The sequence below is a fragment of the Ahaetulla prasina genome, chromosome 1, assembly GCF_028640845.1.
Source record: "Ahaetulla prasina isolate Xishuangbanna chromosome 1, ASM2864084v1, whole genome shotgun sequence".
Taxonomy (NCBI): domain Eukaryota; kingdom Metazoa; phylum Chordata; class Lepidosauria; order Squamata; family Colubridae; genus Ahaetulla; species Ahaetulla prasina.
In genome coordinates, this window is record NC_080539.1 from 246904057 (window position 1) to 246931223 (window position 27167).

The 27167-nt window shown below is 40.4% G+C and overlaps 1 protein-coding gene across 10 annotated transcripts in view; it reads left to right on the plus strand.

The window, feature by feature from the left end:
- Positions 1-27167, plus strand: part of SEMA5B (semaphorin 5B) — a 578355-nt gene that overhangs the window by 354423 nt on the left and 196765 nt on the right. For all 10 annotated transcript variants that reach the window (XM_058195316.1, XM_058195280.1, XM_058195269.1 and 7 more), the window contains one exon: positions 4201-4409. In XM_058195316.1, coding sequence (XP_058051299.1) covers positions 4253-4409 — 157 coding nt within the window. In that variant the 5' untranslated portion in view covers positions 4201-4252. The remainder of the gene's footprint in view (positions 1-4200; positions 4410-27167) is intronic.

A 27167-nucleotide genomic window follows, 5' to 3' on the forward strand; every position in this document is an offset into this window, starting at 1 on the left:
GTAAACATTATAAGTATGTTAAAAATGAATAATCAGTGTAAGTACTGTTTTGAGAATTTTTATACAATTTGCACAGTAACTAAATTGGTATATTCCATTAAGCCAGATTTATTATAACCATGGTTTGTTGAATGAATCACAATGGGAGTCATACAATACACAAAGTCCAAATCAGGTTATATCCTAGTTTTGTTGATAAATTGTAGATTACTTTTCCTGTTGCAACTTTAAAAAAAGGATGTCCAAAATGCCTCAAAGGAAAAGACCATTTTCTGCATTTAATTTCAGTTTCTTCAACTTTGTTTTAATCTCAGATATCTGTTATTCCTTTTGGGAATAACAGAATTTTATGATCACTTTCAACACCATTCAAACTTGTCACCAGTTTTAATCTCAGATGTCTGTTATTCCTATTGGGAATAACAGGGAACATCTTGCATGTACAAGATACATTAAGTAGACTACTTTTCATCTATCTAAAATAAATAGAACTTTGGGCAAATAAAAAGAATATAAGAAAGGAAATGAAGAAGAGCAGATGTGTGATTGAAAAAATAAGGTGAAGAAAGGTGTCTTCAAAATGCTCTGTGAAAGTCAAAATCCATGGTTCTATTCTAATAGTAGGAAATTGAGCATTCCAAAAATAGAGAATAATGCTTGAAAATAAGGCAGATATTTGTTCTCCTAGTTTTGCAAATGGGGAGTGATGGCTTTGTAGGGTGGGGTTAGCTCTCAGTCATACCTGAAAGTGATCATAATTAATATAAAAAAAAAACCCAGTTAATTAGCTTGGCTATACATTTTTAATCTCACTGTTCTGACTTTTCTCCATCTTTATATTGATCAAAGTATTTATTTATTTATTAGATTTTTATCTCAGCTTTATTGTTTTATAAATAAGTCAAGACAGTGAACATACCTAACACTGCTTCCTCCTATTTTCCCTGCAATTTTCCCCTGCTTTGTTCTTAGACTGTTCGGAAGTAGAGCAAAATGTCAAGAAGGTGTCTTATGATGACGAGTTATTACCTTATTGTATCATCATTCATCATCATTTTAGCCAGTCTACCCACTGCAAGATGATGGCCTGTTCCGCATACTTCCAACCAATATGGTCTTGAGCTTTCTTTTGCCAATTGGGCCCACAATATTTGCCGACGTTGTCGATCCATCTTCTTTTGGGTCTCTTTCGTGGACACTTTTTATTATACCGCCATTATTTTACAATTGCTTTCCCTTGATTTACAACCCACTTCAAACCACAGGAATTCCTTGCTTAATTTTAGTGGTTGGTAGCATCAGCCTTGAGATCCTGTGGTGCCTTGTTATATAGGCATTTTCTTTGATACAGCTTTCAGAGGCAGTAGACCTTCACATGGAAAACTTTTCATTTATTAAGGTGTGTGGACAAAATTTGAACAACCTAAGTTACTCCCCACCCTCATCTGAATTCTATTTAAAGCAAATTGATGATGATTATAACAGTAATGTGAAGAATCTCCAGAGTTAGGATTTTTTTTTTAAATGAAAAAGCAAGTCATTTGGAATATATGGCAAAACTGAATCATATATCTTTAAAAAAAATTGTTCCAACTAAGTATCATTTCTTGTTGCCTTTTAAAAAGAAATCTAATTGTCTTTGTTACTGGTACTCAGCTGAATAGTGTATAGATTTTAGATTATATCACTTTTGTTGATCTTTTTGGCTCAATAGATAATATTGTAGATCACAATAGGTAATGTTGTAGATCACAGCTAAGTTTGTTAAGTTGAATAATGGTTCGGACTCAGTGGTGAAATCCTCCAAGGTCTGCTACTGGTTCGCTGCGCTCATGCAGGCGCTACCACACAGTGCTGAAAACGGAAGCTTAAGAAGGTAAGCAGAACAGCGGGGGTGGGGGGAACAGCTGTGCTGTGCAATTTAGATTTGCAGGATTTCCTGCTTTCTAGCGAATATAAATCATGCGGCACAGCTGATCATTGGAAATACTGGTTCGTCTGAACTGGTAGCAATTTTTTACTACCGGTTCACCCGAACTGGTAGCTTTTATAACTACTGGTTCCCCCGAACCGGTCCGAACCAGTAGCATTTCACTCCTGTGGACTTCATGTTAAAGAAAACTGCAGTTTGCTTAACCATCATTTTAATAAATCATTATTGCCTATGTTCATCCAACACGATAAGCTATAAATGGCGATTTGCAAATCTTAAGAGCTTGGTTTACACAACACCCAAATAATCTCTGTCCTAAATTAATTGAGGTATAAATTTGGTGCATATGATAAACTAAATTTTGAATGATTTTCCAGATAATTTGTGTTTGGAACAATAATTGAAAACTTCATGGTCAATTGAATGATCTCCCAGTAATGAACAAGGTGATATCCAGGCAGATTGTGTTTTCCATTTCTCAGCATTATTTATTAGCAAAACTGATATGAAATCCTTTTTCTCTTCCCAGTTAGTCATCGTATTCATACAGTGGATGAATACACTTGTATACGTGTCACAAATACCACTGGGTAGCTCTGAGGTATTACTGGTGATATGTTTGAATGGTGTTGATTGCTTTAGGACTGTTTTGTTTGAATGTTATCTAGCATCAGTGGCGCTTGTATGCATGTTTTAAATCAGTTTGCCAACACTTACCTCATAGAAGCCATTGTTATTTTAACAACCTTCACTTGAAAGTTGAGAGTATTACAATGGATTCCATGCTGACAGTGCATTATCCTGGTGAACAAAACTGCCAATTGCCAGTGGGTGTCTCCTTGCAGGATTCCTGTTGTGAGGGCAGGATATTCATATTGTGCACAGGCCTTTGATTTTCTGCATTAGTCCCACAAACTCTAGATTTTGCAAGATAAATTGCACTAATCTCCACAGTGGGTCTTCATGCAAGTACCGGTATTGTCTTTAAAAACCTGGATAGTCTTCAAGTGAAGATTATTTTGTCTTGATTATTTTGATATGGGTGAAAAGTGTTGGTATATTTAAAAATTTCATAAGGTGTCTTAGAGAGTAAAAATCAGTGGTCGGTTGCCCCTGGTTCGGACCGGTTCGCAAGAACTGGTAGTAAAACCAGTGGGAGGTTCTGTCCACCGACTCAGACATCATCAGGAAGTTTTTGTGCATGTGCAGAAGCTTCTGCACAGAAGCACATGCGTGCTGTCCCGTTGCGAATTGGTAGTAAAGATAAATAGAACCCATACCTGGTCAAAATGGTGACCTCAATACTTCTCTGTACTCTGGCAAAAATGGCATTCATTAATATACTGCTGTAAGTAACAGATACTTTATTTATTTTTATCCTGCCTTTATTATTTTTATAAATAACTCAAGATGGCCAACATAACTGATATTGCTTCCTCCTCCTATTTTCCACATAACAACAACCTTGTGAAGTGAGTTTGGCTGAGAGATTGGCCCAAGGTCACCCAATGGTTTTCATGCCTAAATTGGGACTGGAATTCAGATCCTAGTTTCTAGTCTGATGCCTTAACTGCTAAACCAAAAGTAGTTTTTCTATTTTTCCCTTTTGTTATAAAAACAGTGAGGGAATGAGTTTAAAATAGAGAAATATTTGGCTCATCACTTACTGGAAAACCACATTTGATAGTGCTTCTGTAATTACCTTACAAATATCCTACACTGCAGTAAATGTAGTAATAGATACGCTATTTTTGGGTAGGGTGTTGTTGTTTTTTCTGAATACAAAATGCTGAGTTTTGAAAGGGAGGAAATGGAATATTCTATCAGCAATACCATAAGCATTTGGAATGTGAGTCCAGATAATGTGAATATATTTCAACTCATCCCCAAATTAATTGTGATTTATTTATTTGTTTGCACAGCTTCTGTGTTGCTCCAACCTAAACTAATGTTGAGAGGCTTATATATGATATTTATGTAAATAAGGTTAAAAAGTAGAGACTTTAAAGCACAAATAACAATAATACAAAATACTGTATTTTGTCATTGATAAATAAGACTTTCCGTTCATTAAACTCCAGAAAGGGACAGCTTACAGTATTTGTACCTCATCCATAGTCTCCTTTTTAGATGTTTACCATACTGAGAATTTGAATATTATTGTAAAACATTAATGTTCCTGAGAACTGGCTGTGTAGGATGTAAAGCCAATTTAATTTGTATCATTTTTGTAAGAGGTCCTATTTTTTTCCTCCTTAATGTTTCAGATATCTTCGAGAGGCCTAATTTGGATGCCGTATCTGCAGCACATCTTCAGTCATGGCTGTTTCAGGACCAAAAGCTGTTCTACTGTCATTTGCAAGCCTTTTCCTTCTCACATTTCACCTCTCTGCGGCACACAGGATTTCTGACTACACTGAAGAAGACGAGGAGAAGCAGTGTTCCAGAAGAGAGCACCCTATGATTTATTTCGAAGGTGAAAGATCTTTCTTTTTTAATTCTGTCCTGGTTTGAGAATCGGCAGTTTTAGGTCACTTTGGATTGCAACCTTCAGTAGCCTTTCCTGTTATTTCAATTACAATTCAATTTTCTAATGAAGTGCCAGAGTGGCATACTCTGTCTTGTTTTATTACAGCCATTTTCTTCTTCAGTTCTAAAAGGGCAGAACTTGCTCTTTCAAAAATTATACCATTCGGATCGGTATTTTGCCGTAGAAAGTTAAGCTTCCCCGCTTCTTTCATGAAGTAGTGCCTGTTTACAATCTGGATCTCTTTCAGTCTCTGCTGCAGAGAATAATGAGCTAAAATAATTTCTGCAATGAAATTGGTTTGTTTATGTATTACCGTATATACTCGAGTATAAGCCGAGTTTTTCAGCACGTTTTTTGTGCTGAAAAACGTCCCCTCGGCTTATACTCGGGTCTATACGGCTTATACTAGAGTTGGTTTTTTTTTAAGCCCCTCGGCTTATACTCGAGTATATACGGCTTATACTCGAGTTTTTTTTTTCTTTTTTTCACATTTTACCGGACGGCGCGGGGAAGCCCTGCCGGTGCAGTGAGAGGGCGGGGCGGGGGAGCCACCAGCCTTCTCAGCTGAGGGAGGGAGGGTTTCCCCAACCGGTAGGTGCCTCATTTCCCACCCTCGGCTTATACTCGAGTCCCCAGTTTACCCCAGTTTTTGGGGTAAAATTGGGGACCTCGGCTTATACTCGGATCGGCTTATATTCGAGTATATACGGTATATTTATATCCTGCCACAGTCTTTGCAGGACTTGCAGTTGCTGCAGGAGTACAGAAGCCACTCATGGGTTTCAGAATATGTAGCATCCCAGACTAGTCACGATTTGGTGCAGGACTACTCCACACCTCAAGCTGAAGATTTCCAGGCTCATTCTCCATCTCGGGCCTCACTGGGGGATGAAGGGGACCTTAGGGATGAGAACCTCTCTGAGGATGAGGATTTGGTTCCAGACCAACCCTCCTTTGTGGGTCTCTTCAACCCACAATTATTTCGGTCTTTGCTACACAAGGCCAAGGTCACTACCCGGCTGGGAGTGGCCCGACCGCCCCAATTCCCACCTCAGAGACCACTGATCCACCCATGGACTTGTTTTCAGTTCCGTGGTCGAGTCAGAAGAGGTGCCTGCCCCAAGCTCTTTGTGGAAGTAGTCGATAGGCAATGGAACACTCCTATAACTGGTCCTAATCCTAATGCCTTGGACCGTCGCTTGTATAATTTGGAACCTAACTTCCTTAAATTACTGCAAATCCCCACAGTTGATGCCCCAGTAGTTGCATTAGCAGGGCCATCTGTGGTCACAGGTCCTCCAGAGGAAACCCTTCGCCCGGAAGACAAACGGGCCGAACAAACCCTGATTAAGAGTCATCAGGCGGCTGCCTGGGCCGTTAGGGCCTCTTCCTCGGCCTCTTTCTTTAATAGGCGGCCCTTTTATGGTTAAAACAGTTGCGGGACCGTTTACCAGTCACTGACTCGGTCACATCAGGACTTAAACAAGATTATAGCTGCCATCGAATACTCAGCCGATGCCACCCTGAATGCTTCTCGATTTGCTGCCAAATCGATTGGTTCCACAGTATCCTCACGCCGCCTTCTCTGGCTTAGGCGGTGGCAAGCCGACGCCAAAACAAATGGAGGTTGGCCTCAGCCCCTTATTCGGGACCTCACTCTTTGGAGCAGCCTTGGATCCTTTACTTATAGAGACCAAGGACAAGCGCAAAATCCTTCCAAGCATGTCCCGCTCAGACTCCAGACCAACCCCATATTTTCGTCCCTTCAGAGCGGCTGATTCTAACTTTGGAAACTCCAGAACCCAAAGACCCTTCTCCCCCAGACAGGGTAGACAGGATAGGCAGGATAGACAGGCAGGTCAAGGTCAGAGGGGTTCCTTCAAGCGGCCCTTTCGGGGGGGGAGAGGTCGCCCATTCAGACGCTCACGTTGACTGCTTGCCCGTCCCTCCCATTTCGGGCAGACTGGCGCTCTTCGCCAGCCAATGGGAGGAGTCCACCTCGGACTCCTGGGTCAGGGAGACAATCAGGTTCGGTCTATCCCTGGAATTCCTCTCCACCCCCCCGGGCCATTTCGTCAGGTGCCCGTTATCTTGCAACCCGACGGAACGGCTGGTCCTGGCAACGGGCCTAAAACATCTTCTCTCAATTCAGGCCATCCAAACGGTGCCACGAGATCAGCACGGTCGGGGGTTTTACTCCCGACTGTTCATAGTTCCAAAGCCCTCGGGGGGATGGAGAGCAATCCTCGACCTGAAGGCTCTGAACCGCCACATAGTCTACAGGCGGTTCAAGATGCAGTCACTCCAGTCCATCTTGGAGAGCATCAGGGAGGGGGACTTCCTCACGCCAGTAGACCTGACGGAGGCATACTTACACGTCCCTATCCTTCCGGCTCACAGACGATTCCTCCGCTTCTGCCACGGGGGTCTCCATTACCAATATTGTGCCCTTCCATTCGGGCTCTCCTCGGCCCCCAGGGTCTTCTCAAAGCTAATGGCCGCCTCACAGCGCATCTCCGGCTATTCCAATCAGAATCCAGGCTTATCTGGACGATCTCCTTATTCAATCTCGATCAGAGACCCTGGCAGCGGATTTGTCCACAACCATTCAGGTTCTAGAAGCCCACGGCTTCTCGATCAACAAGGCCAAAAGTCACTTACATCCTACGAATCGAATCCAACACTTAGGGGCCATCATAGACACGATAGAGGGCCGGGTCTATCTGTCACAGGAGCGTCTCACCAATTTACAGAATCTAGTCAGGGGGGTAACCAAGAGACGCCTTATTCCTTTAAAGACCCTTTCCCAACTCTTGGGGAAACTGGTCTCCTGCATCGGCATTGTACCTTGGGCTCGTCTCCACTGCAGGACACTGCAGTGGTTTCTACTCCCCTATCAAAAGGCACACACAGCTACGTCACCAATACTTGTCCAACTTCCACAACAAGTCAGACACTGTTTTATGGTGGATCTCCCCAGCCCTGTCAAAGGGCAGAGAGTTCAGGGAACCCCAACGCCTAATCTTGACAACAGATGCCAGTCTTCATGGCTGGGGCGCCCATCTGGGATCAAACATGGCTCAGGGTCAGTGGTCCCCAAGGGACCTGACCCACAACATAAACTGGTTAGAACTCAGGGCCATTCATCTGGCCTTACTATCGTTCCAGGACATTGTTCTCAATCAAGACATTCTAGTATTAACGGACAATGTGGCCGCAAAGGCTCATGTGAACCGCCTGGGGGGAACCCATTCTCAGCCTCTCTTGCAAGAGGCAGTGCAACTGGGTCTCTGGGCGGAGGCTCACCTGAGGTCCATACGGGCCTCTCATATATCAGGGGTGGCAAACACACAGGCCGACTGGCTCAGCCGAGTCTCAGTCGACCAGGGGGAGTGGCGACTGAATCCGGATATGTTCCTCGAGATCACACTCCGCTTCGGGAACCCGCTGGTAGACCTCTTTGCCACTCGAGACAATCGTCAACTGGATCGGTTCTTCTCAAGGTACCCAGTCCAGGGGCGGAGGCATAGACGCCTGCGCAGCCCTTGGCCCCGGCCTCCTTTATGCCTTCCCTCCCATTCCGACAATACCCAAGGTTATCAGGAAGATGCTGAGGGAACAGGCGGAACTCATCTTGCTGGCTCCACACTGGCCTCGGCGCCCGTGGTTTGCGGACCTGGTGGCTCTCTCAGTGGCTCCCCCGTGGAAACTTCCTCAGACCAAGATCTCGCTCAGCCAAGGGCAGCTGACTCATCCGGACCCTCAGTGGTTCAAGCTGACCGCCTGGCGCTTGAGCGGAGCCTCCTGAGGAAGAGACATGTACCTGCCAACGTCGCCAACACCATCCAGGCGTCTCGTCGTAGTTCCACCATTCGCATCTACGGCTCGACGTGGCGCACCTTCTACACCTGGTGTTCAAGCAAGAACATAGACCCTACCAACGCTTCTACGATCACTATCCTGATCTTCCTTCAACACGGATTGGAACAAGGTTTGGCAGCGAACACGCTCACGACAGGTAGCTGCTCTCTTCTATTTTAACTTGCGGTGCTAAACGCTCCCTAGCCCACCGGCCCTCATCCGTCAATTTCTGAGGGAGCAACCAACCTTTGTCCTCCGGTAGTCCACAGGTATCCATCTTGGGACCTCACGAAGGTTCTAACATCCTCACCAAGGGCCCCTTGAACCTTTATGGAGTGTGGCCTGCAATATTTGACATATAAGGTGGCCTTTCTAGTAGCCATTACTTCAGCTCGCAGAATTTCTGAACTTGCTGCCCTTTCCACCAGGGGCGGATCTCTGCGTTTTCACTCAGATAGGGTGGTCCTCCGGCTAGATCCTACCTTCCTGCCTAAAGTTAACTCACTGTTCCATAGATCACAAGAGCTCATTCTTCCCGACTTTTCTCCAGATCCGTACACCGCTGGAAAGGTCCTGGCATACCCTAGATGTCCGGAGAGCCCTCCGTATTTATATCAAGCGTACCGCCTCTCTCAGGAGGACGGAGGCTCTCTTTGTGTCCTTTCAACCAACCACCATCGGCCTTAAGGTATCTTCCTCTACCATCGGTAGATGGCTTAAGGCATGCATTGCCAGAGCATATCAGATTCAGGGAATTCCTGTTCCAAGTCGCATCACTGCGCATTCTACTAGAAGCGGCTACTTCAGCTGCGTGGGCCACTCAGGCTCCGTTAGAGGAAATCTGCAAAGCAGCCACATGGTCTTCTCCGAATCCATTCATACGCCATTACAAGATCGATTCCTATGCATCTGCTGATGCGGCGTTCGGCCGCAGGGTTCTCCAAAGGGTCCTAGAAGGGGGTTCTAACCCGGACCGGGCGGATCCCTCCCGATAGGACTTGCTTTGGTATGTCCCATGCCTGGCTGCTGGTCCCGCCCTGCTGGAGAATGGACATTGGTCCTACCTGAATGTCCTTTCTCTGTTGGCGGGACCAGCAGCCAGCCCTCCCTGAACGCCCGGTTCCTGTCTTCTATAGAGGTCATTCGGGCTCTCATGGTCATATGCCGGGGGGGCATAATAGCATATTCTTGCAGTTCCTGTTTTACAGCTCAGTGCGTCGGTCTGCCGCATCATCCTCGTCCGAAAGCTGGAAGGCACCAGGAGGAGGAGGTGCTTTTCAACTAGCAGACTCGATCCCATTGGATACAGACCGAGTCACTCCCATGCCTGGCTGCTGGTCCCGCCAACAGAGAAAGGACATTCAGGTAGGACCAATGTCCATTTCAAAGGGCAATGCCTCTGAGTCTCAGGCTCCACACTTTTTGAAAGTGAGGAACTACTAATTGCTTTTCCTGGGGAAATCAAAGTGATAGAATAGAATAGAATAGAATAGAATAGAATAGAATAGAATAGAATAGAATAGAATTTTTTATTGGCCAAGTGTGTGTCCAATCACACTTGGCCAATAAAAAATTCTATTCTATTCTATTCAAAAAAATTTTTGAATAAAAAATTTTTATTCAAGAAAAAATTCTATTCAAAAAATTTTTCTATTCAAAAATTTTTTCTATTCAAAAAATTCACAAAGAATTTGTCTTGGTGCATATGTTCTCTGAGTACATAAAAGAAAAGATACGTTCATCAAGAATCATAAGGTACAACACTTAATGATAGTCATAGGAAACAAATAAGCAATCAAATCATATTCAGACACAATCAATAAAAATCGTAAGGATACCAGCAACAAGGTTACAGTCATACAGACATAAGTGGGAGGAGATGGATGATAGGAACGATCAGAAGATTAATAGTAATGCAAACTTAATAACTAATTTGACTAAAGTTACATGCTGACTAATTTACAACAGATTGTGCAGACGACACTCAAGGTAGATATGAACCCTGGTTTTTTAAAAAATTAATTATTCCATTCATCACAATTGCTTTATTTCAGGTCCTGGCCTTCCTATCTTCCTCACTATTGGACAGTGAACAGCCATGTGCTTAATTTCAAAGACATTGATAGAATGTCAGTTCTCAGTATCCAGTTATTAGTCACAGATATATTGGTTGTCTTGGTGCATATGTTCTCTGAGTACATAAAAGAAAAGATATGTTCATCAAGAATCATAAAGTACAACACTTAATGATAGTCCTAGGATACTAATAAGCAATCAGGAAACAATCAATATCAAAAATCGTAAGGATACCAGCAACAAACTTACAGTCATAAAATCATAAGTGGAAGGAGATGGGTGATGGGAACGATGAGAATATTAATAGTAGTGCATTGGGCCAATTCTAGCAAATGAACACAGTCTTGAAGCTAATCTGATGCCAAGTTATAAATCACAGTTAAAGCATGGATGTGTATATGTGGTGGAGCATCTAATTGCATCTAGTCATCTGGTTTACCAAGCAAAACTAAGTAGGGGTAGATCTTAAAGGAAGAACACCAGGGCTATAAGCTGTTCCTTAACGTTGAAAAAGCACCCTAAAAGAAGGTCATGATAAACCATTTTCATGGTGAACACTGAACACTTATTAGATCCTATCCATGTAATTACCAGAGGTCAAGCTTGCCTTGGCTTGTATATTTTATTAGCCAGCGTGGTGCCAAAGAATACTGATAGAGAATTAGGGTGAGCAAAGAGGTTTGCACCTGATGCTGTTTGGTAAAATGAATATAGAGTCAGCCAACAGTTATAAACTGGAGGACAGCAGGGCACTGTTTTAAGGCACCATAAAAATAATATTTCCTAAATTTCACCAGCTATAAAGTATTTTAAATGTTTTCTCTTCAGCTACAAAAAACTATTCCTTCTTTCTTGTAAGGAAGGAGAGAAAGAGACCTAATATTTAGGCTGCTACATCAGTGCAGATCAGTTTTACCTAAATGGCAAGCTACAGTTCTTGGCTGGTGCAAAAAAATCTTATAGATCAGGTTTTATAAAAGGACATTTTCTTTTGGACTTGCTAGGTAACAGGTGAATTTATGATCTAGAATCATCCTGAACATGGGCTTCATTTCATAAAATGTTGCAACCTGTCCTTTGGTGATATTCATCTGCTGCTGATATTGTTACTTCCACAAATCCATTTTGAAATGAATTTCTCAAATAGTGAATTGCTAGTTTTGCTTTCTGCTTGACACACGCGAATATATCTGCGATTAGTTGTTCCTCTATTGAGATCAAGTAAGTTATTTTCCCTCATCTTTTTGAGAATGATAAGTTACATCTTGATATACCATCTATTGGCATGTGAACTGTTTGCATTTCACAAATGTCAGCAGCTTTTTCTTTTTTCTTTGGTTCTTTTATTCTATTAATTTTTAAAAATGGATTAAATTAAATTAGTGACACATTTACTTCTGTATAATAACATTTTGTTCCCAAGTTTAATTTTCTGGAACCAGGAAAACTTGATTTTTAGAATTGCTTGTTAAGTCACACCATGTGCTTTATTAGAGAAGAGTAAAAAAGCAAAACTTATTATAAGATTAATTGTAGGAAAAAAAACTATGTCTGGTTCTTTAAACGAAAAATTTACCCATACATTTGTTGAAACAAAAGGCAAGGCTTGTCAGCTTTGAGTTATCCTAAGACTATTAACAATGTGGCTTAAAAGGATTAATTTAGAACAGATATTCCTTTTACTTGTATTAGTTTTATGCCTCCAGTGAACACTGTACTGCTTTGTATTTATTGTTGGTTGGATTGAGCATGTTTTGTAAATAGCTTCTTAGATATCTGGAGTACCAATGGAAGTGGGTAATTTCTTTAAAATAAATGCATAAACAAACCACTACAAGCAACACATGCAGTTTTAAAAGTAATTGTTAGCAGAACTATTTATATGATGCAGGCACAGTTAAGTTGTACTTATTTATAGCTTTCATAGTTACATGCTCTTTGCTGTATTTTCATAAGTGACATATTAGTGTGGTTTTTTTCACGATCCTAGAAATTTGTTGGAAGAATTGCAACAAGTTGCTAAAGGAATTAAATGCAGAAATCCATAGATAATTATCTGAGCAGAAGGATTAGATAATAAATGTATCAAAGTAATAACATTTGATATTTTTTCCATCACTTGTTCAAAAAACCTAATTTGCACCACTATCTCAGAGATTTTCTTTGCATCTGAGAAAGTCTTTACACCTGTTTCATTGTTAATTAAAATATAATGGTAAGATTTTTACCAATAATATAATATTATCAGGTGTTTCACATCATTTTATAAATCCAGATTATGCTGCATGGAGGATGGATGGTAATACCTTCGTAATCTTCATGTCAGAGTAATGTCAAAATCTTAGTATCCGTATCTAACAAAGATATTCCATGAAATCTTCCATAATTTGTGAGACTTCTTCCTGTATTAGAAGAATAGAATAGAATAGAATAGAATAGAATAGAATAGAATAGAATAGAATAGAATAGAATAGAATTCTTTATTGGCCAAGTGTAATTGGACACACAAGGAATTTGTCTTGTTGCATATGCTTTCAGTGTACATAAAAGAAAAGATATGTTCATCAAGAATCATTAGATACAACACTTAATGATAGTCATAGGGTACAAATAAGCATCAAGTCATATTACGAAACAGTCAATATAAATCATAAGGATACCAGCAACAAGGTTACAGTCATACAGTCACAAGTGGGAGGAGATGGGTGATAGGAACAATGAGAAGATTAATAGTAATGCAGACTTAGTAAATAGTTTGACAGTTCTGAGGGAATTATTTGTTTAGCAGAGTGATGGTGTTTGGAAAAAACTGTTCTTGTACCTAGTTGTTCTGGTGTGCAGTGCTTTATAGCGTCATTTTGAGGGTAGGAGTTGAAACAGTTTATGTCCAGGATGTGAGGAGTCTGTAAATATTTTCACAGCCCTCTTTTTGACTTGTGCACTATACAGGTCCTCAATGGGAGGCAGGTTGGTAATAATTTTCTTTCTGCAGTTTTAATTATCCTCTGAAGTCTGTGTCTGTCTTGTTGGGTTGTAGAACCAAACCAGACAGTTACAGAGGTGCAGAAGTCAGACTCAATAATTCCACTGTAGAACTGAATCAGCAGCTCTTTGGGCAATTTGAACTTTCTGAATTGGAGCAGAAAGAATATTCTTTGTTGTGCTTTTTTGATGACGTTTTAGGTGTCCATTTTAGGTCTTGAGAACCTAGAAATTTGAAGGTCTCTACTGCTGATACTGTGTTGTCTAGTATTGTAAGAGGTAGTATGGGAGGGTTTCTCCTAAAGTCTACCACCATTTCTATGGTTTTGAGTGTGCTCAGTTCCAGATTGTTCTGGTCGCACCACAATGCTAGTTGCTTAACCTCCCATCTGTATGCGGATTCATCATTGTCTCAAATGAGATCAATCACTGTTGTGTTATCTGCAAACTTCAGTAGTTTAACAGATGGATCATTTGAGATGCAATCATACAGAGAGAAGAGAAGTGGAAAGAGCACATAGCCTTAGGGGTCCCCTGTGCTAATTGTACAGGTATTTGATGTGATTCTGCTTAGCTTCACCTGCTGCTTCCTGTCTTTTAGGAATTGTTATCGCATGATTGAGGCCCTTTTCTCCAAAGACTCAATATATATCTCTTAACAATATCAGAACCAAGTTTTTCTAATATTTTTATACCATTCAGGAGGTATACAGTTGTCATTGCCTTATTTGTGTCAATTACTCCCTTCAGAATTACAGGAGACCGCTAACTCCCTTGAATTGGCATACGAAATGATTGGAAGATATATTCCATTTTTAAAAATCTATCCACTAAGGTAACATTCTCCATTTGTAGAGAATAGTGTCAGTATGTCATCATGTACATGTCATCCTTTTGTGTGCTGTGGCTGAGAGTATTGCTAATCCTTTCATGACTTTCTGGTCGATTAAAAAAAATAATTCTGAGTCATCTCCTGGCTAGCTGTAATTTATTGAGTGGGTATTCAAGGATAAGAGAAGTTGGGAATTTTTCTTCTCTGGCTTTTTGGCTGAGGGCCTCCTGGTGAAGCAGATACCTGAAGAAATTTCTTGTGACTGGACCTAAGGATTCAGGCCCACTGCCTAGGAAACTCTAGAAGGGTAAGAATCAGTGAATAAAACTGGGAAATAATATTCAATTTAATCATGTGAGGAATTTTGAAATTTGTGTTCAGTACAAGATGCTCGGTTGGATGATATTCTACTTTTGCTCTAACCTTTGTCTTTGTATGTCTGTCAGTACTTAATTATGGCCTGCCGCCGGCCAGCAGAGCTAGCAGCAGAGTCAGACAGTGAAGAGGTTGGGGAGGAACATGGGTCAGTCCTGGGGGCTGGGGAAAGTTTGGACAAGGGCTCTGCATCAGAGGCAGAGAGGGAAATATACAGCAATGAGGCAGAGGAACAGCTGGAGCCCGTTCCCAGTGTGTGCATGCTCAGAGCTGCCAGAAGACAAGAACAACTCAGAAAGCAGGGTCGACTTGGGAGTAAAGCCACACCTTGGAGATGATTGGCCCCTCCCATAGGAAACAAAAGAGGAGCGAATGGGGAGGAGGCTTTTGCAGGAAACAATTCATTTGTTCGGTAGTTGCAAGAATGCAAAGTTCTGTTTGTGAATCTAAGAGACTCTGTGTCAAGTTTTGCCTTACTCTGCATTTGGAAACAAGTTACATGGCAGCTTGCCAAAGGAGATAATGTGTGTGATAAATATTCCTTTGAAAAACTGTTTGGACAAACCTTGCTGACTGTGAATGAAAGTAATTTACAGTCGTGTAAATAAAAGAGGTTTTGCTGGGACCAATTCCTGCTTCCTGCTTTTTAAGGGAGCCTAGGTCAGAACATACTTACACATTGTTGAAGTCTAGGTTTGAAATGCAGACGTCAGCCTCATTAACTAGTTGCATTTAAATTTTACTGTCATATTGCTGTTCCCTTGCTTTTATTAAAAATTATATTTTTGATTTCTTTAGCTATGAGTTTGTAATCCAGTACCGTATACTCCAAAATCATTTGGGCTAGGTGGCCCAGGTTGAAAGGAGAAATTTGGAGCCATTCTTTCAATGCTGACTCCTGGGGGAACAGAGAGTCCTTGTAGTGTCCCATCCAGATTCCAAGTGAGGGAAATATCTTCCCATTTGAAAACAAATGGTGAATATGCAACTTTTTACCTCGGCAGAATATTTTCACTGAGGGAGAGCCCACCTGGACATTCCAGGGTTCAAGAAGACCAAATATGAGGATGAAGATCCCATGGAGACAGATTTGGATGTTGATTTGGGTGTTGACACTCCTATCAGCAACTTCTGACTCCCTTTCTTTTGCTACAACTTCATTCTTTGAAGGAGAAGGAATTTAGCAAGACATGTTATTAACTTCCCGGAAGTATCGTGTTTTCAGAATTTACTGTATTTTTCAGATTATAAGATGCATCCCCTCCCCCCAAAAAGTGGGTAGAAATGTCTGCGCATCTTATAGAGTGAATGTTGCCGAAGCCCCACCCACTTGCTGGCCCCCACCCTTTGGCCTCTACCTCCCAGAAATTTGCCTCCTTGCAGCAAACAGCAAATAGCCTAGTCAGCTTCAACACAGCCTGATTTAGCACGAGCAGCTGATTGGTGGTTGGATCGGCCTCCCAGAATACTGACGATCAGCTGTTTCAGACTGTGGGGATCACTGTCATTACCACCCATCACCACTGCCTATTGCTGCCTCAGCATCCCCCATTTTTGGCCTGCGTGCACCCTATTTTTGGCCCTTTACAGGCGGTGGCTGAAAACGGGATATGCGGACATCAAAAATCGGGCGTGGGGAGGCAGTGATAGGCCGTGGCGATGGGTGGCCCCGCAGCCTGGAACAGCTGATCCCCGCAGCCTGGAACAGCTGATAGTCAGTATTCCGGGAGACAGATGCTACTGTCAATCAGCTGCTCATGCTAAATCAGGCTGTGTTAAAACTGACTAGGCTGTTTGCTGCAAGGAGACAAATTGCTGGGAGGCAGAGGCAGATTTTTTTTTCTTGTTTTCCTCTCCAAAAACTAGGTGTATCTTATAGTCTGAAAAATATGGTACTTTGCTTGTTTTTGGCCTTTACTTATTTAAACCAAAGAAAGAAAGAAAGAAACTAAAAAAAGAAGACAGCAAAACAATAGCAAGGCTTCTTATTCATGGGTATTGGTGCATGTGTGTGTGTACCATTTTCTGCAAATTAATAAATTACTATTTTTCACTGTAGTTATTGATACACAATCTGTGCCTATAAGACTCAATAATAAAGTTGCAAGACTGCAATTTTGTGGAATTTTGTGTTGGAGCAAAGATCAGGGTAATTAGTAATTGTTTTCACATTTGCTGATGATCTATATTTATTGTGATGTTATTCTATGTTTTTAACTTCGTTCAACAATCATTAAAGATGGGGGAGGGAGGGAATCTAAAAAATAAATTAAATATAGTTTCCCATAAGTTTTACTTTAACATCATTATTATTTTGCAGTCAGTTTTTCAAAATGTACAAGACTGCAGTTTGCAATGAAAAGCACGAGCAATCTGTCCTTTTCTCTATGCTGATTAATCATGTGCTTTTAGAGCTTGTCTTAAAAAATATCTAAAAACAACTTAAACTGCTTAAAAGTGCTGTGGGCATTCCTACATGTCAATAACTGCGCATAGCACTAATTAACTTTCTAGATTGTCAGGTTCTTGGAGAGACAGTTCGTTTTATTTAGAATTTGTTAATTGAATTTTATTTGGGAATTTCACTTTTGGCTACCATTGTTGCTTGATAGGATGAAGATAATTCTTCTATTTAAGGTAGGCAGCAGAAATATAACTAGTGTATTTTATGAGCGAACATTGTTTAGAAGGAGGTAGCTGATCTATGTGATATGGCAGCCTTTTAAATAGAGGTGCAGGTGTAGATGCAGGTCTGCTTTTTTTTTAAAAAAAATAATGTTCTCTGCTAACTATTATTGGAGTATTGGTACATTACTAGTAAAAAAGCTCAACTGAAACAATTGTCTTACTTCTGAAGCTAGCATAGATAAGTATCAAATTAAAGGTATGGGGGGTATAGTGCATGTATCTTCTATGGTCTTCAGGATATAATTTTAGTGATAACCAGATGAATAGGAGACATGTATGTGTGCAACTGCTTGTATAAATCCCTGTAATTTTCTTGGCAAGATTTTGGTTGTGGTTTGCCATTGCCTTCTCCTTCTTTAGACTGAGAGAGTGGGATTGGCCCAAGGTCACCCAGCTGACTTTATGCCTAAGCTGGGATTGGAACTCATGGCCTCCTGGTTTCTAGTCTGGTGCCTTGATCATACACCAAACTGGCTGACTTAGAAGCTTGTAATATACTGTGCAGAAAATGATAATGTGTAAGTAATACATACATATTTTGTTCCAGAAATAAATGCAGATACAATAAAGTTTTCAAAGGAGTCTGTACCCATTTTTTTGCAAACATTGCAACTCTCCTTATATATGATCAATTTACATTGCTATATAGCTAAGCTTCCTTCTCCCCCCCCCTCGCCATTTTTACAAAAGGAGGCAAGACTTCCAATGCTGTTTTTAACAAAAAAGCTGTTGTAATTTGGAGAAAAAAGAAGGTGTGCTTTAGATGCTGTGGTAAAAGAAAAAAAAGTTTTGCCTCACATATCAAGTGATCTGTCTCAAACTTAAAGGAAAAACAGATCAAGCTCTGCTCTGGTTTTCCTTTAGCCCCTCTGATTCTGCCCCTGAAGTAATATTATTGGAATATATAGAGACCGGTAGTGCTGAGGGGTCTAGGACTTTTAGTCTCCGACTCTTTATTCTCCTCGGGCATTTCTCCGGCGATTCTCCCCCAACTTATCTCCTCAGCTGGTACGCCTCCAGCCATTTGCCCTGGTGAATGGGCCACCAGCCCCTGCATCCCACACCCTTCAACACGGCCCATTCGCAGAAAGAGGGTCTACCCTGGGTGTTCCGCCCTCTGTGACAGTTAGCCACCAACCAATTGGCTAGAGGGGATGTAATAGAAATCCAGCCAAAGGAGAAAGGTGTAAAAGAATTTGCCAAAATGTCTTCCTTCCTTCCTCTCTCTCTCCTTACCCCCACCCCAATACAGGGAGGAACTGTTGGTTTACTCGGAAGTAAGTCTCACTAAATTCAATGTTAGGATTGCAGTGTGAAATATTCGCCTGTATTTCAAATGGAACAGTTGGTTTACTCGGACATGAGAATTCTTTAAAGTGAAGTGGGATAAAAAAATATTCCAAAGGTGCTTTTCAAAAGGCAACTGGACTTTGTTTTTCCTTGAAGACGTTTCGCTTCTCATCCAAGAAGCTTCTCCAGTTCAGAAGAACTGAAAAACAATGTCCAGTTGCCTTTGGACAAAGCATTTTTGGGACAACCATGACCTGGATGGATAACTGAGAATCTCCATAGATAAATTTAAAAAACAACAACAACAACCCAGCAAAAAGCTCATGCAGGGCACAAAGTAGGGCACAGTATTCATCAGCCTTACTGTGGATTTGTGATAGGCTTGTTTTAAAGATCGGGCACCATTTTGCTTAAATGCAGAATGTCTGTTGGGTAGTATAAGTATTGGCTGTTTTGTGGCTTTGCCTTATTTCTTTATTTCTGTCCCTGTTGGTTTTTAATACAATAATCAAGGCAGCCTAACAGATAGATGAGATTGCCCTCAAATATAACCAGTCAAAACTGAGTGATTCTTTCATCAGTGGAAAAATACTTCAGTTCCTGCCACCTTACCGAAAGTCATGATTTTTGACATGCAGAGTAAGCTGGAACAGCTGTCATCCAATAAGAATAGTTTCTTTTTCTCAAAAACCCATAAAGAGAAGCAAGAAAAAAATGTATGTGAGCTCCATGCTGTGAGCTTTATTCTTTTCTTAGACTGCACTGAACAATAGACCACAACCTTTGCCTTTGATGCTTTGGAAACTTCACAAGTGAAAAGGAACTTGGTGACAAATAAATGATTGAGAATCAACAACCACAGCTTTACCATGTGGCAGGCAGAAAGAAATCCTGAGGCATTTTATTACAGATTTTCTAGCCAGTTACAAAACCACATGGAATGTTGTTAATATGAAAATAAAATGAAAATGAAAAAAAGCTGGTAATCCTTTCATGGTTAGAACCACATCTGAAACCATTCTATGTGACTTTGGAAAGTTGGGTGAATAAATTTTTTGGCAGAAAAAAGTCAACAAGTTAGAATAAAAATTCACTAACATGAAAATAGTATTTTTCAGTACCTATCTCTGAGATTATTCACATGTTTACTTTTATTTTTTATTTATTTTAATTAATTTATTTTATTTAATTTATTTGTCACAACAGTATATATATGTATAAGCATGAAATAACTAAAAATTGGATACAATCAAAGGGAACATTAGGACAGGAACAGTAGGCATGCCCCTTACAGACCTCTTAGGAATGGGGTGAAGTCAATAGTAGATAGTCTTTGGTTAAAGATTTTGGAATTTTGGGAAGAGACCATGGAGTCAGATAGTGGATTCCAGGCATTAATAACTCTGTTACTGAAGTCATATTTTCTGCAATCAAGATTGGAGCGGTTCACATTAAGCTTAAATCTATTGTGTGCTCGTGTATTGTTGTGATTGAAGCTGAAGTAGTCTTCAACAGGAAGGACATTGTAACAGATGATTCTATGAGTTAAACTCAGGTCATGTCGAAGGCGGTGGAGTTCTAAATTTTCTAAACCCAGGATTTCAAGTCTGGTGGCATAAGGTATTTTGTTGTGATCAGAGGAGTGGAGAACTCTTCTTGTAAAATATTTCTGGACACGCTCAATTGTACTTATGTCAGAAATGAGGTGTGGGTTCCAGACAGGCGAGCGGTATTCAAGAATTGGTCTAGCAAATGTTTTATATGCTCTGGTTAGTAGTGTAATCTTACTGGAGAAGAAGCTACGCAAGATTAAGTTTACAACTCTTAAAGCCTTTTTTGCGATGTAGTTGCAGTGGGCTTTGGCACTTAGATCATTTGATATGAAAACTCCAGGTCTTTAACGGGATATGTGTGTGTGTGTGTGTGTGTGTGTGTGTGTATTTTCTGAGGTTTTCGCGGGTGTTTTTATATAGGTCTTTGGTTATTCAGGTTTTCTCCCACATAAAATTGGAAGTGTCTTGGTGACGTTTCGACGAAATCCCATTTGTCAACTTCAGGCTAGGTGTTTACAGCTTCGTGCTTCTAGGAGAAATGTGTGATCGCAGCTGTTTCTTCCTTTTAACTATTAAAAGGAAGAAACAGCTGTGATCACACATTTGTCCTAGAAGCACGAAGCTGTAAACACCTAGCCTGAAGATGACGAATGGGATTTCGTCGAAACGCCGCCAAGACACTTCCAATTTTACGCGGGAGAAAACCCCGCGCAAAGACCTACACACACACACACACACACACACACACACACACACACACACACATATAATTACTATTATGTGCTCACTTATCTGGAAATAAACTTCTACTTAGTTACTTCTTCTTAGTTATCTTTAGGGTTGACATTGTAGGACTGCATCAATAAAGACTACTAGTAGAAGGTGACCACAAAATACTTCAATATATTGTGAATTTTGTTTAGGAACATTGAGATAAAAAGTTTAATGCTTCATTATAATATGTACATTTTGTCATAGGAACACAAAGGGAAAGTACATACTGAGTCAGAATGCAATATTAGATAGAGGCAGTGAACAATTTATAATAAAACAGTTAATTAAATTGGTATGCCTCCTGAATTGTCATTGACTCTTGGCAGTTCATAACAACCACAACAACAAAAATTACAATAAAATCAAGTAAAGATAAAAGATGGCAAGTGTAATATAAAACAAGGGATCTCACTTTCCCTTGCCAAAGGCCTGAGTGAAGAGGCAGGTCTCCATGACTCTTCTAAACAACAGGAGTGAGGACCACTCCTGGATCCTGGGTAGGCACTCCTGCAGAGAAGATGCATTCCAAAATCCCAGTAGTTGGTACTGTTTAACTGAAGGAATCTGAAGTGTAACAACTCTGCAGGATTGAATCGACTAGGCAGATACTATGGAGACATGCAATTCCTCAAATAACCAAACACAATGTCATGCAGGACATATAAGCAAGACCTTAGAAACAGAACCTAGGGGACAATTTGTCCATATATTTTATGGACTAAACTCCCCCCCCCACCCTCAAAAAAATCCAGCCTAGATACTCATTAGATAGAAAATCCCTTTGTAATGGTAAAGCCCAGGTAGGGCTTGATTAGATGGAAGAATCAAATGAAAATTACTAAAAGTGGCCATATTCCCTTTTGTAGCCTGTCATACCCTAAAAGGTAGGGATTTTAGCTTTTAGCTTTTAAGCTTAGGATTTTTGGCTACTGCAAATGCTCTGAAAAGTATCAGACTAATTTTCAATGAAAGCTATCTACAATCCAGCTTTGATTCCCATTGTGTCATTTTTGCAATAGCTTTGTGATATATCCTTAGTTAGTGATTCAGTCTAATTTAGACTGAACATTATTTTGGAATCTCAGTATGACATTACGTACTTTGAAAAAATGAACTTCTGAACTAAGACATTAGCTTTTCAGAAGACATTAGTTGTGAACTGCATGTATCATGATTGTACTTGGATTCATTCACCTACTAAATATAAATAGTTTGCGGAATATAAAGCTTAAAACCCAAATAGATGAAAGGTAGATGGAACTTGTTTCCTAGACATGTCAGTAGAATAGAATAGAATAACAGAGTTGGAAGGGACCTTGGAGGTCTTCCAGTCCAACTCCCTGCTTAGGCAGGAAACCCTACACCACTTCAGACAAATGGTTATCCAACATCTTTTTAAAAACCTCCAGTGGTGGAGCATTCACAACTCCTGGATGCAAGTTGTTCCACTGATTAGTTGTTCTAACTGTCAGGAAATTTCTCCTTAGTTCTAAGTTGCTTCTCTCCTTGATTAGTTTCCACCCATTGCTTCTTGTTCTGCCCTCAGGTGCTTTGGAGAATAGCTTGACTCCCTCTTCTTTGTGGCAGCCCCTTAGATACTGGAACACTGCTATCATGTCACCCCTAATCCTTCTTTTCATTAAACTAGACATATCCAATTTCTGCAATTATTTTTCATATATTTTATCCTGCAGTCCCCTTAATCATCTTTGTTGCTGTCCTCTGCATCTCTTTCTAGAGTCTCAACATCGTTTTTATATTATGGCAACCAAAACTGGATGCAGTATTCCAAGTGTGACCTTATCAAGGCATTATAAACTGGTATTAACATTTCACGTGATCTTGATCCTGTTTATGCAGCCTAGAACTGTGTTGGCTTTTTTGGCAGCTGCTGCACACTGCTGGCTCATATCTAAATGGTTGTCCACTAGGACTCCAAGATCCCTCTCACAGTTACTATTACTATTGAGCACGGTACCACATATACGGTACCTGTGCATTTTGTTTTTCTTGCCTAAATGTAGAACCTTACTTTTTTCATTGTTGAATTTCATTTTGTTAGATAGCACCCAATGTTCAAGTCTGTCAAGATCCTTCTGTATCTTGAGCCTATCTTCTGGAGTGTTGGCTATTCCTGCCAGCTTGGTGTTGTCTGCAAATTTGATGAGTACCCCATCTATCCCCTCGTCCAAATCATTGATAAAGATGTTGAAGAGAACAGAGTCTTGGGGTACTCCACTGCATACTTCCCTCCATATGGATGCAGATCCGTTGAGGACTACATGTTGAGTGCAGTTGATCAACCAGTTATGAATCCATCTGGTGATGATGCTGTCTAACCCACATTTTTCTACTTTATCTAGTAGTAGGTTATGGTCTACTTTGTCAGTAGTTACTTGATCAGTAATTTGACCAGTACTTTGACCAGTAATTCATTAAGTTCTTTTTTCTCCTTCTTTAAGTATATTGAATTATTATTTCAATACAGAGTGGCATACTTTGACTTTTAAAACAAGATTAGTGCTGTGCAGCACTTTGGATTTCAAAAGGAAATGATGCTGAAATATGCAGGCCTGCTGACATGGCATCTGTTAGCAATTCTTTAAAACAGCTGTATCTTTTTCCAATAGTGGCTGCCTGCAATTGCTATACAATTCTGGTAAAGTCATATTTAATTTAAAGAATAGGGGGTGTTCTTTCTCCCTCTGAATCCAAAGTGCTACATGTACACACACACCACCCCCAAAATCAGGTGCAAAAGACCAGGACCACATGTGAAGTTCCAATTAAACTTATTTATTACTTATGCCTCTGCACAAGAACCTACTCAGCTAACGTTAGTGCTATCTTGGCATTATTTAAGGCTTAATTAGAGCCAAGGTAGCGCAATGGTTAGAGTGCAGTACTGTAGGCTTCTTCAGCTGACTGCTAGCTGCAGTTCGGCAGTTCAAATCTCGCCGGTTCAAGGTTGACTCAGCCTTCAATCCTTCCGAGGTGGGTAAAATGAGGACCCAGATTGTTGGGGGCAATATGCTGACTTTGTAAACTGCTTAGAGAGGGCTATAAAAGCACTACGAAGCGATATATAAGTCTAAGTGCTATTGCTATTGCTAATGGAATTCAAGGGGGCATCTTAGTCCCTTTGTGATATTGTAGAGACTCTGGGCTGATTCCTCTTTTGACTCCATCTCCAGGTTTAATCACTCCTTCTCCTACAGCCTCATCTGCCCATCTATATATTTTTGAGGGCAACAAAGGCATATCCCAGAGATGTCTTGATGCCACTCTATAGCCTGTTTTTTTGAAAAAGTGGGGAGAGTAAGTGAATGAGCTGTCCCTTTGCCTCTACCTTTTAATGCAGCTTTTAGATTGTGGGTGTCATGCTTTTGTCTTAGTATCTTATGTGTTTCCTTGAAATTAATTACAGATGGCAGTAGAGACTGTCTAATTATCTAACTTCTAGTGATTGGCTCATATTCATTATCTTCTGTCTATGAGCAACTGGGTGCCTTTTGCTCAAATGTATTTATTAATTAATTTTTTTATACCATCTATCTCACTGGTACAGTGACTCTGGTCAACAAATGAAGTGGCTTCAAAGAGGAAAACTATTTCTTATAGTTCTTTGAGTATGAGGTATGAACATGAGTGTTGAGAAAGAGAATATACACACCATTCTTAGCTGATGAATGGTTCTCCCCAAAAGGTACACAAACTCAGTGACATGTAACTTGGGACATGGGACTAGTCAGTTCCTGGTAGTGGCCATAGATTTGCAATTGAAGGATTTATTTATAACCATTGGATCTGGCAGGCATCCAGTAGTATGTCCAATATGCTGTGTTTTATTGCCAAAGTGTTTATTGTTGAATCAGCCTTATTTCATAACAGTGTTCTCTGATATATAAATGTTTTGCTTGAAGGCTAATTAAAGGGGTTGCTAAAGGTGCTGTCAATTCTCTGGATTGCAGTCTTTAGGGGTTCCGGCTTTTTGATTTCTTACAGCATGTCTTTCAAGGTGTTTCTTATTACTTTCATTATTCCTTTCGGCACTGGATTCTCCCCTCTTCAGAAGAAGGTATCACAGTCTGTGTTGACAGTTCATAAATCACAGACTTTCAGCAATAAAGCGGCTTTGGGTGTTCCATATAAGTTTAAGACAGATTTGAAAGGTACTTCAACACTTTTAGTTGGAAATAAAAAGTTTCCTCTTCTAAGTTGTAAGAAAATTGTAGAAACAATTGAAAGCCGTGAAGATATCATGAATTTTCATTTAGATTCTATACATGATTACCCAGATGTAAGGACGTTTAAAACCTCTCTTCATACCTTGTGTATTTGACATATATTGGGTAACTAATAGTAAAAATAAAATAAATTTGACTTTCTATGGCATATGATGGGAAGGCATTCCAGGAGTAGGAAGTATCCTGTTAGAAGTTAAATTTAAATTTACTGAAGAAGAAATAAAGAGAGACTAGTATAGCTATTTCAAGCTGTTTAGGTCTCATCACCTAGCCATACCCTACTGGGTTTTGAACCCAGGCCACTTGCATATTAAGCAGATGTAACCTTCTATAACTATCCTGTTAGAAGTGCTTCAGCCAAAGATTACAGAACCTGAATGTTGTATAGCGAATACATACCTTTTGATAATCAAGGCTCAAACTATAAGTTTTTGGGTCATCAGCGTGTTGAATAGGTATGAATGAGCTTATCATCATCATTAATCATCATCATTTTAGCCATTGTCTATCCACTCCAGCATGAAGGCCTCTTCCGGATGTTTCTAACCAATATGATTCTGCTTTCTTTAGTCAGTTGGGCCTGCAATACTTGCTGAGATGGATACCCCCGACTAACACTGATCACATCTGCACATTGGAACAGCATGGCTGATTATGGTCTTTTCCTTCCATATGACAATACAACCTCAAAAATGGCCCTTATTTCCCAGAAGCCCTAGGCCGGCTAGCCACAGTAGTGGGAAGAACTAACTGAAGGCAGAGAATGCTAAGAATGAGCATCTACTGTAGGCATTAATGCTCCTCCTTATTGAACTGTTGAAGATGAGCCAGCTGAAAACTTAAATACACTTGAAAGACAGTCTTGCGTGAAATATGCCATAGTAATCTAAACAAAATACAATGTATATAAATATTACTGATCAGATCTGATGTATCAAAAATGCATTCATTTGCTTGTGGACATAAGTCATGATCTTCCTTTTTCATGCTTATACAGTAAATAAATATCAAACATTGGATAATAGATGCCTTATATCCCACAAACTGAAAACCAAAAAGCATTGTACAAATTTCTTTTTCCCATCTTGGGAATGTTCTTTTCCAAACCTCTCTCCCTTTGTGTTCAGAAGTGAGGGACAAGGAAATTTCACAGCTGGAATATGAACAGGTTTCTATATTGTCACACGAACTACTTCCCATTTATTATAGAATGAGATGGCAATGATATACAGTATAATCATTAAAACTTTCTTTATCATTAAATTCTCCAGATGCCTCGTTACTGGCTGGTCATGTTGAGCTTGCTGCATGTCCTGGATGAAAGAGAGAAACAGTGAGGGAATGTAAATAATTACATTAATACATAAACTAATATCTCATACATGATTTTGGAGAGAGGTATGAATTTGAAAAAGTATGTATAGTCAACCCTATGGTTTTCCCAAGTGCAATGTATGGCTGTGAAAGTTGGACCATAAGAAAGGCTGAGTGCCAAAGAATTGAGGCCTTTGAATTCTGGTGCTGGAGAAGACTCCTGCGAGTCCCTTGGACTGCAAGGTGAACAAACAAGTCAGTCCTAAAGGGGATTAACCCTGACTGCTCTTTAGAAGGCCAGATCCTGAAGATGAAACTGAAATACTTTAACCACCTAATGAGAAGGAAGGACTCACTGGAGAAGGGAAAGATTGAGGGCAAAAGAAGAAGGGGACAACAGAGAATGAGGTGGCTGGATGGAATCACTGAAGCAGTAGGCGTGAGCTTAAATGGACTCCAGAGGATGGTAGAGGACAGGAAGGCCTGGAGGAACGTTGTCCATGGTGTCGCGAAGGGTCGGACACGACTTCTCAACTAACAACAACAACAACGAATTTGAAGGAGTAGAAAGTATATTTGCGGTCAGTAACACTCCAGATTAGCCTTTCTCAGATACAATAAAATGTGTGGAAATTCTACTCTTATTCCAGGGAAACAAGAATGAGCATATCCTTCATGTTTTTTATGGAGAAAGCAAAAACAGTGTGGAGAG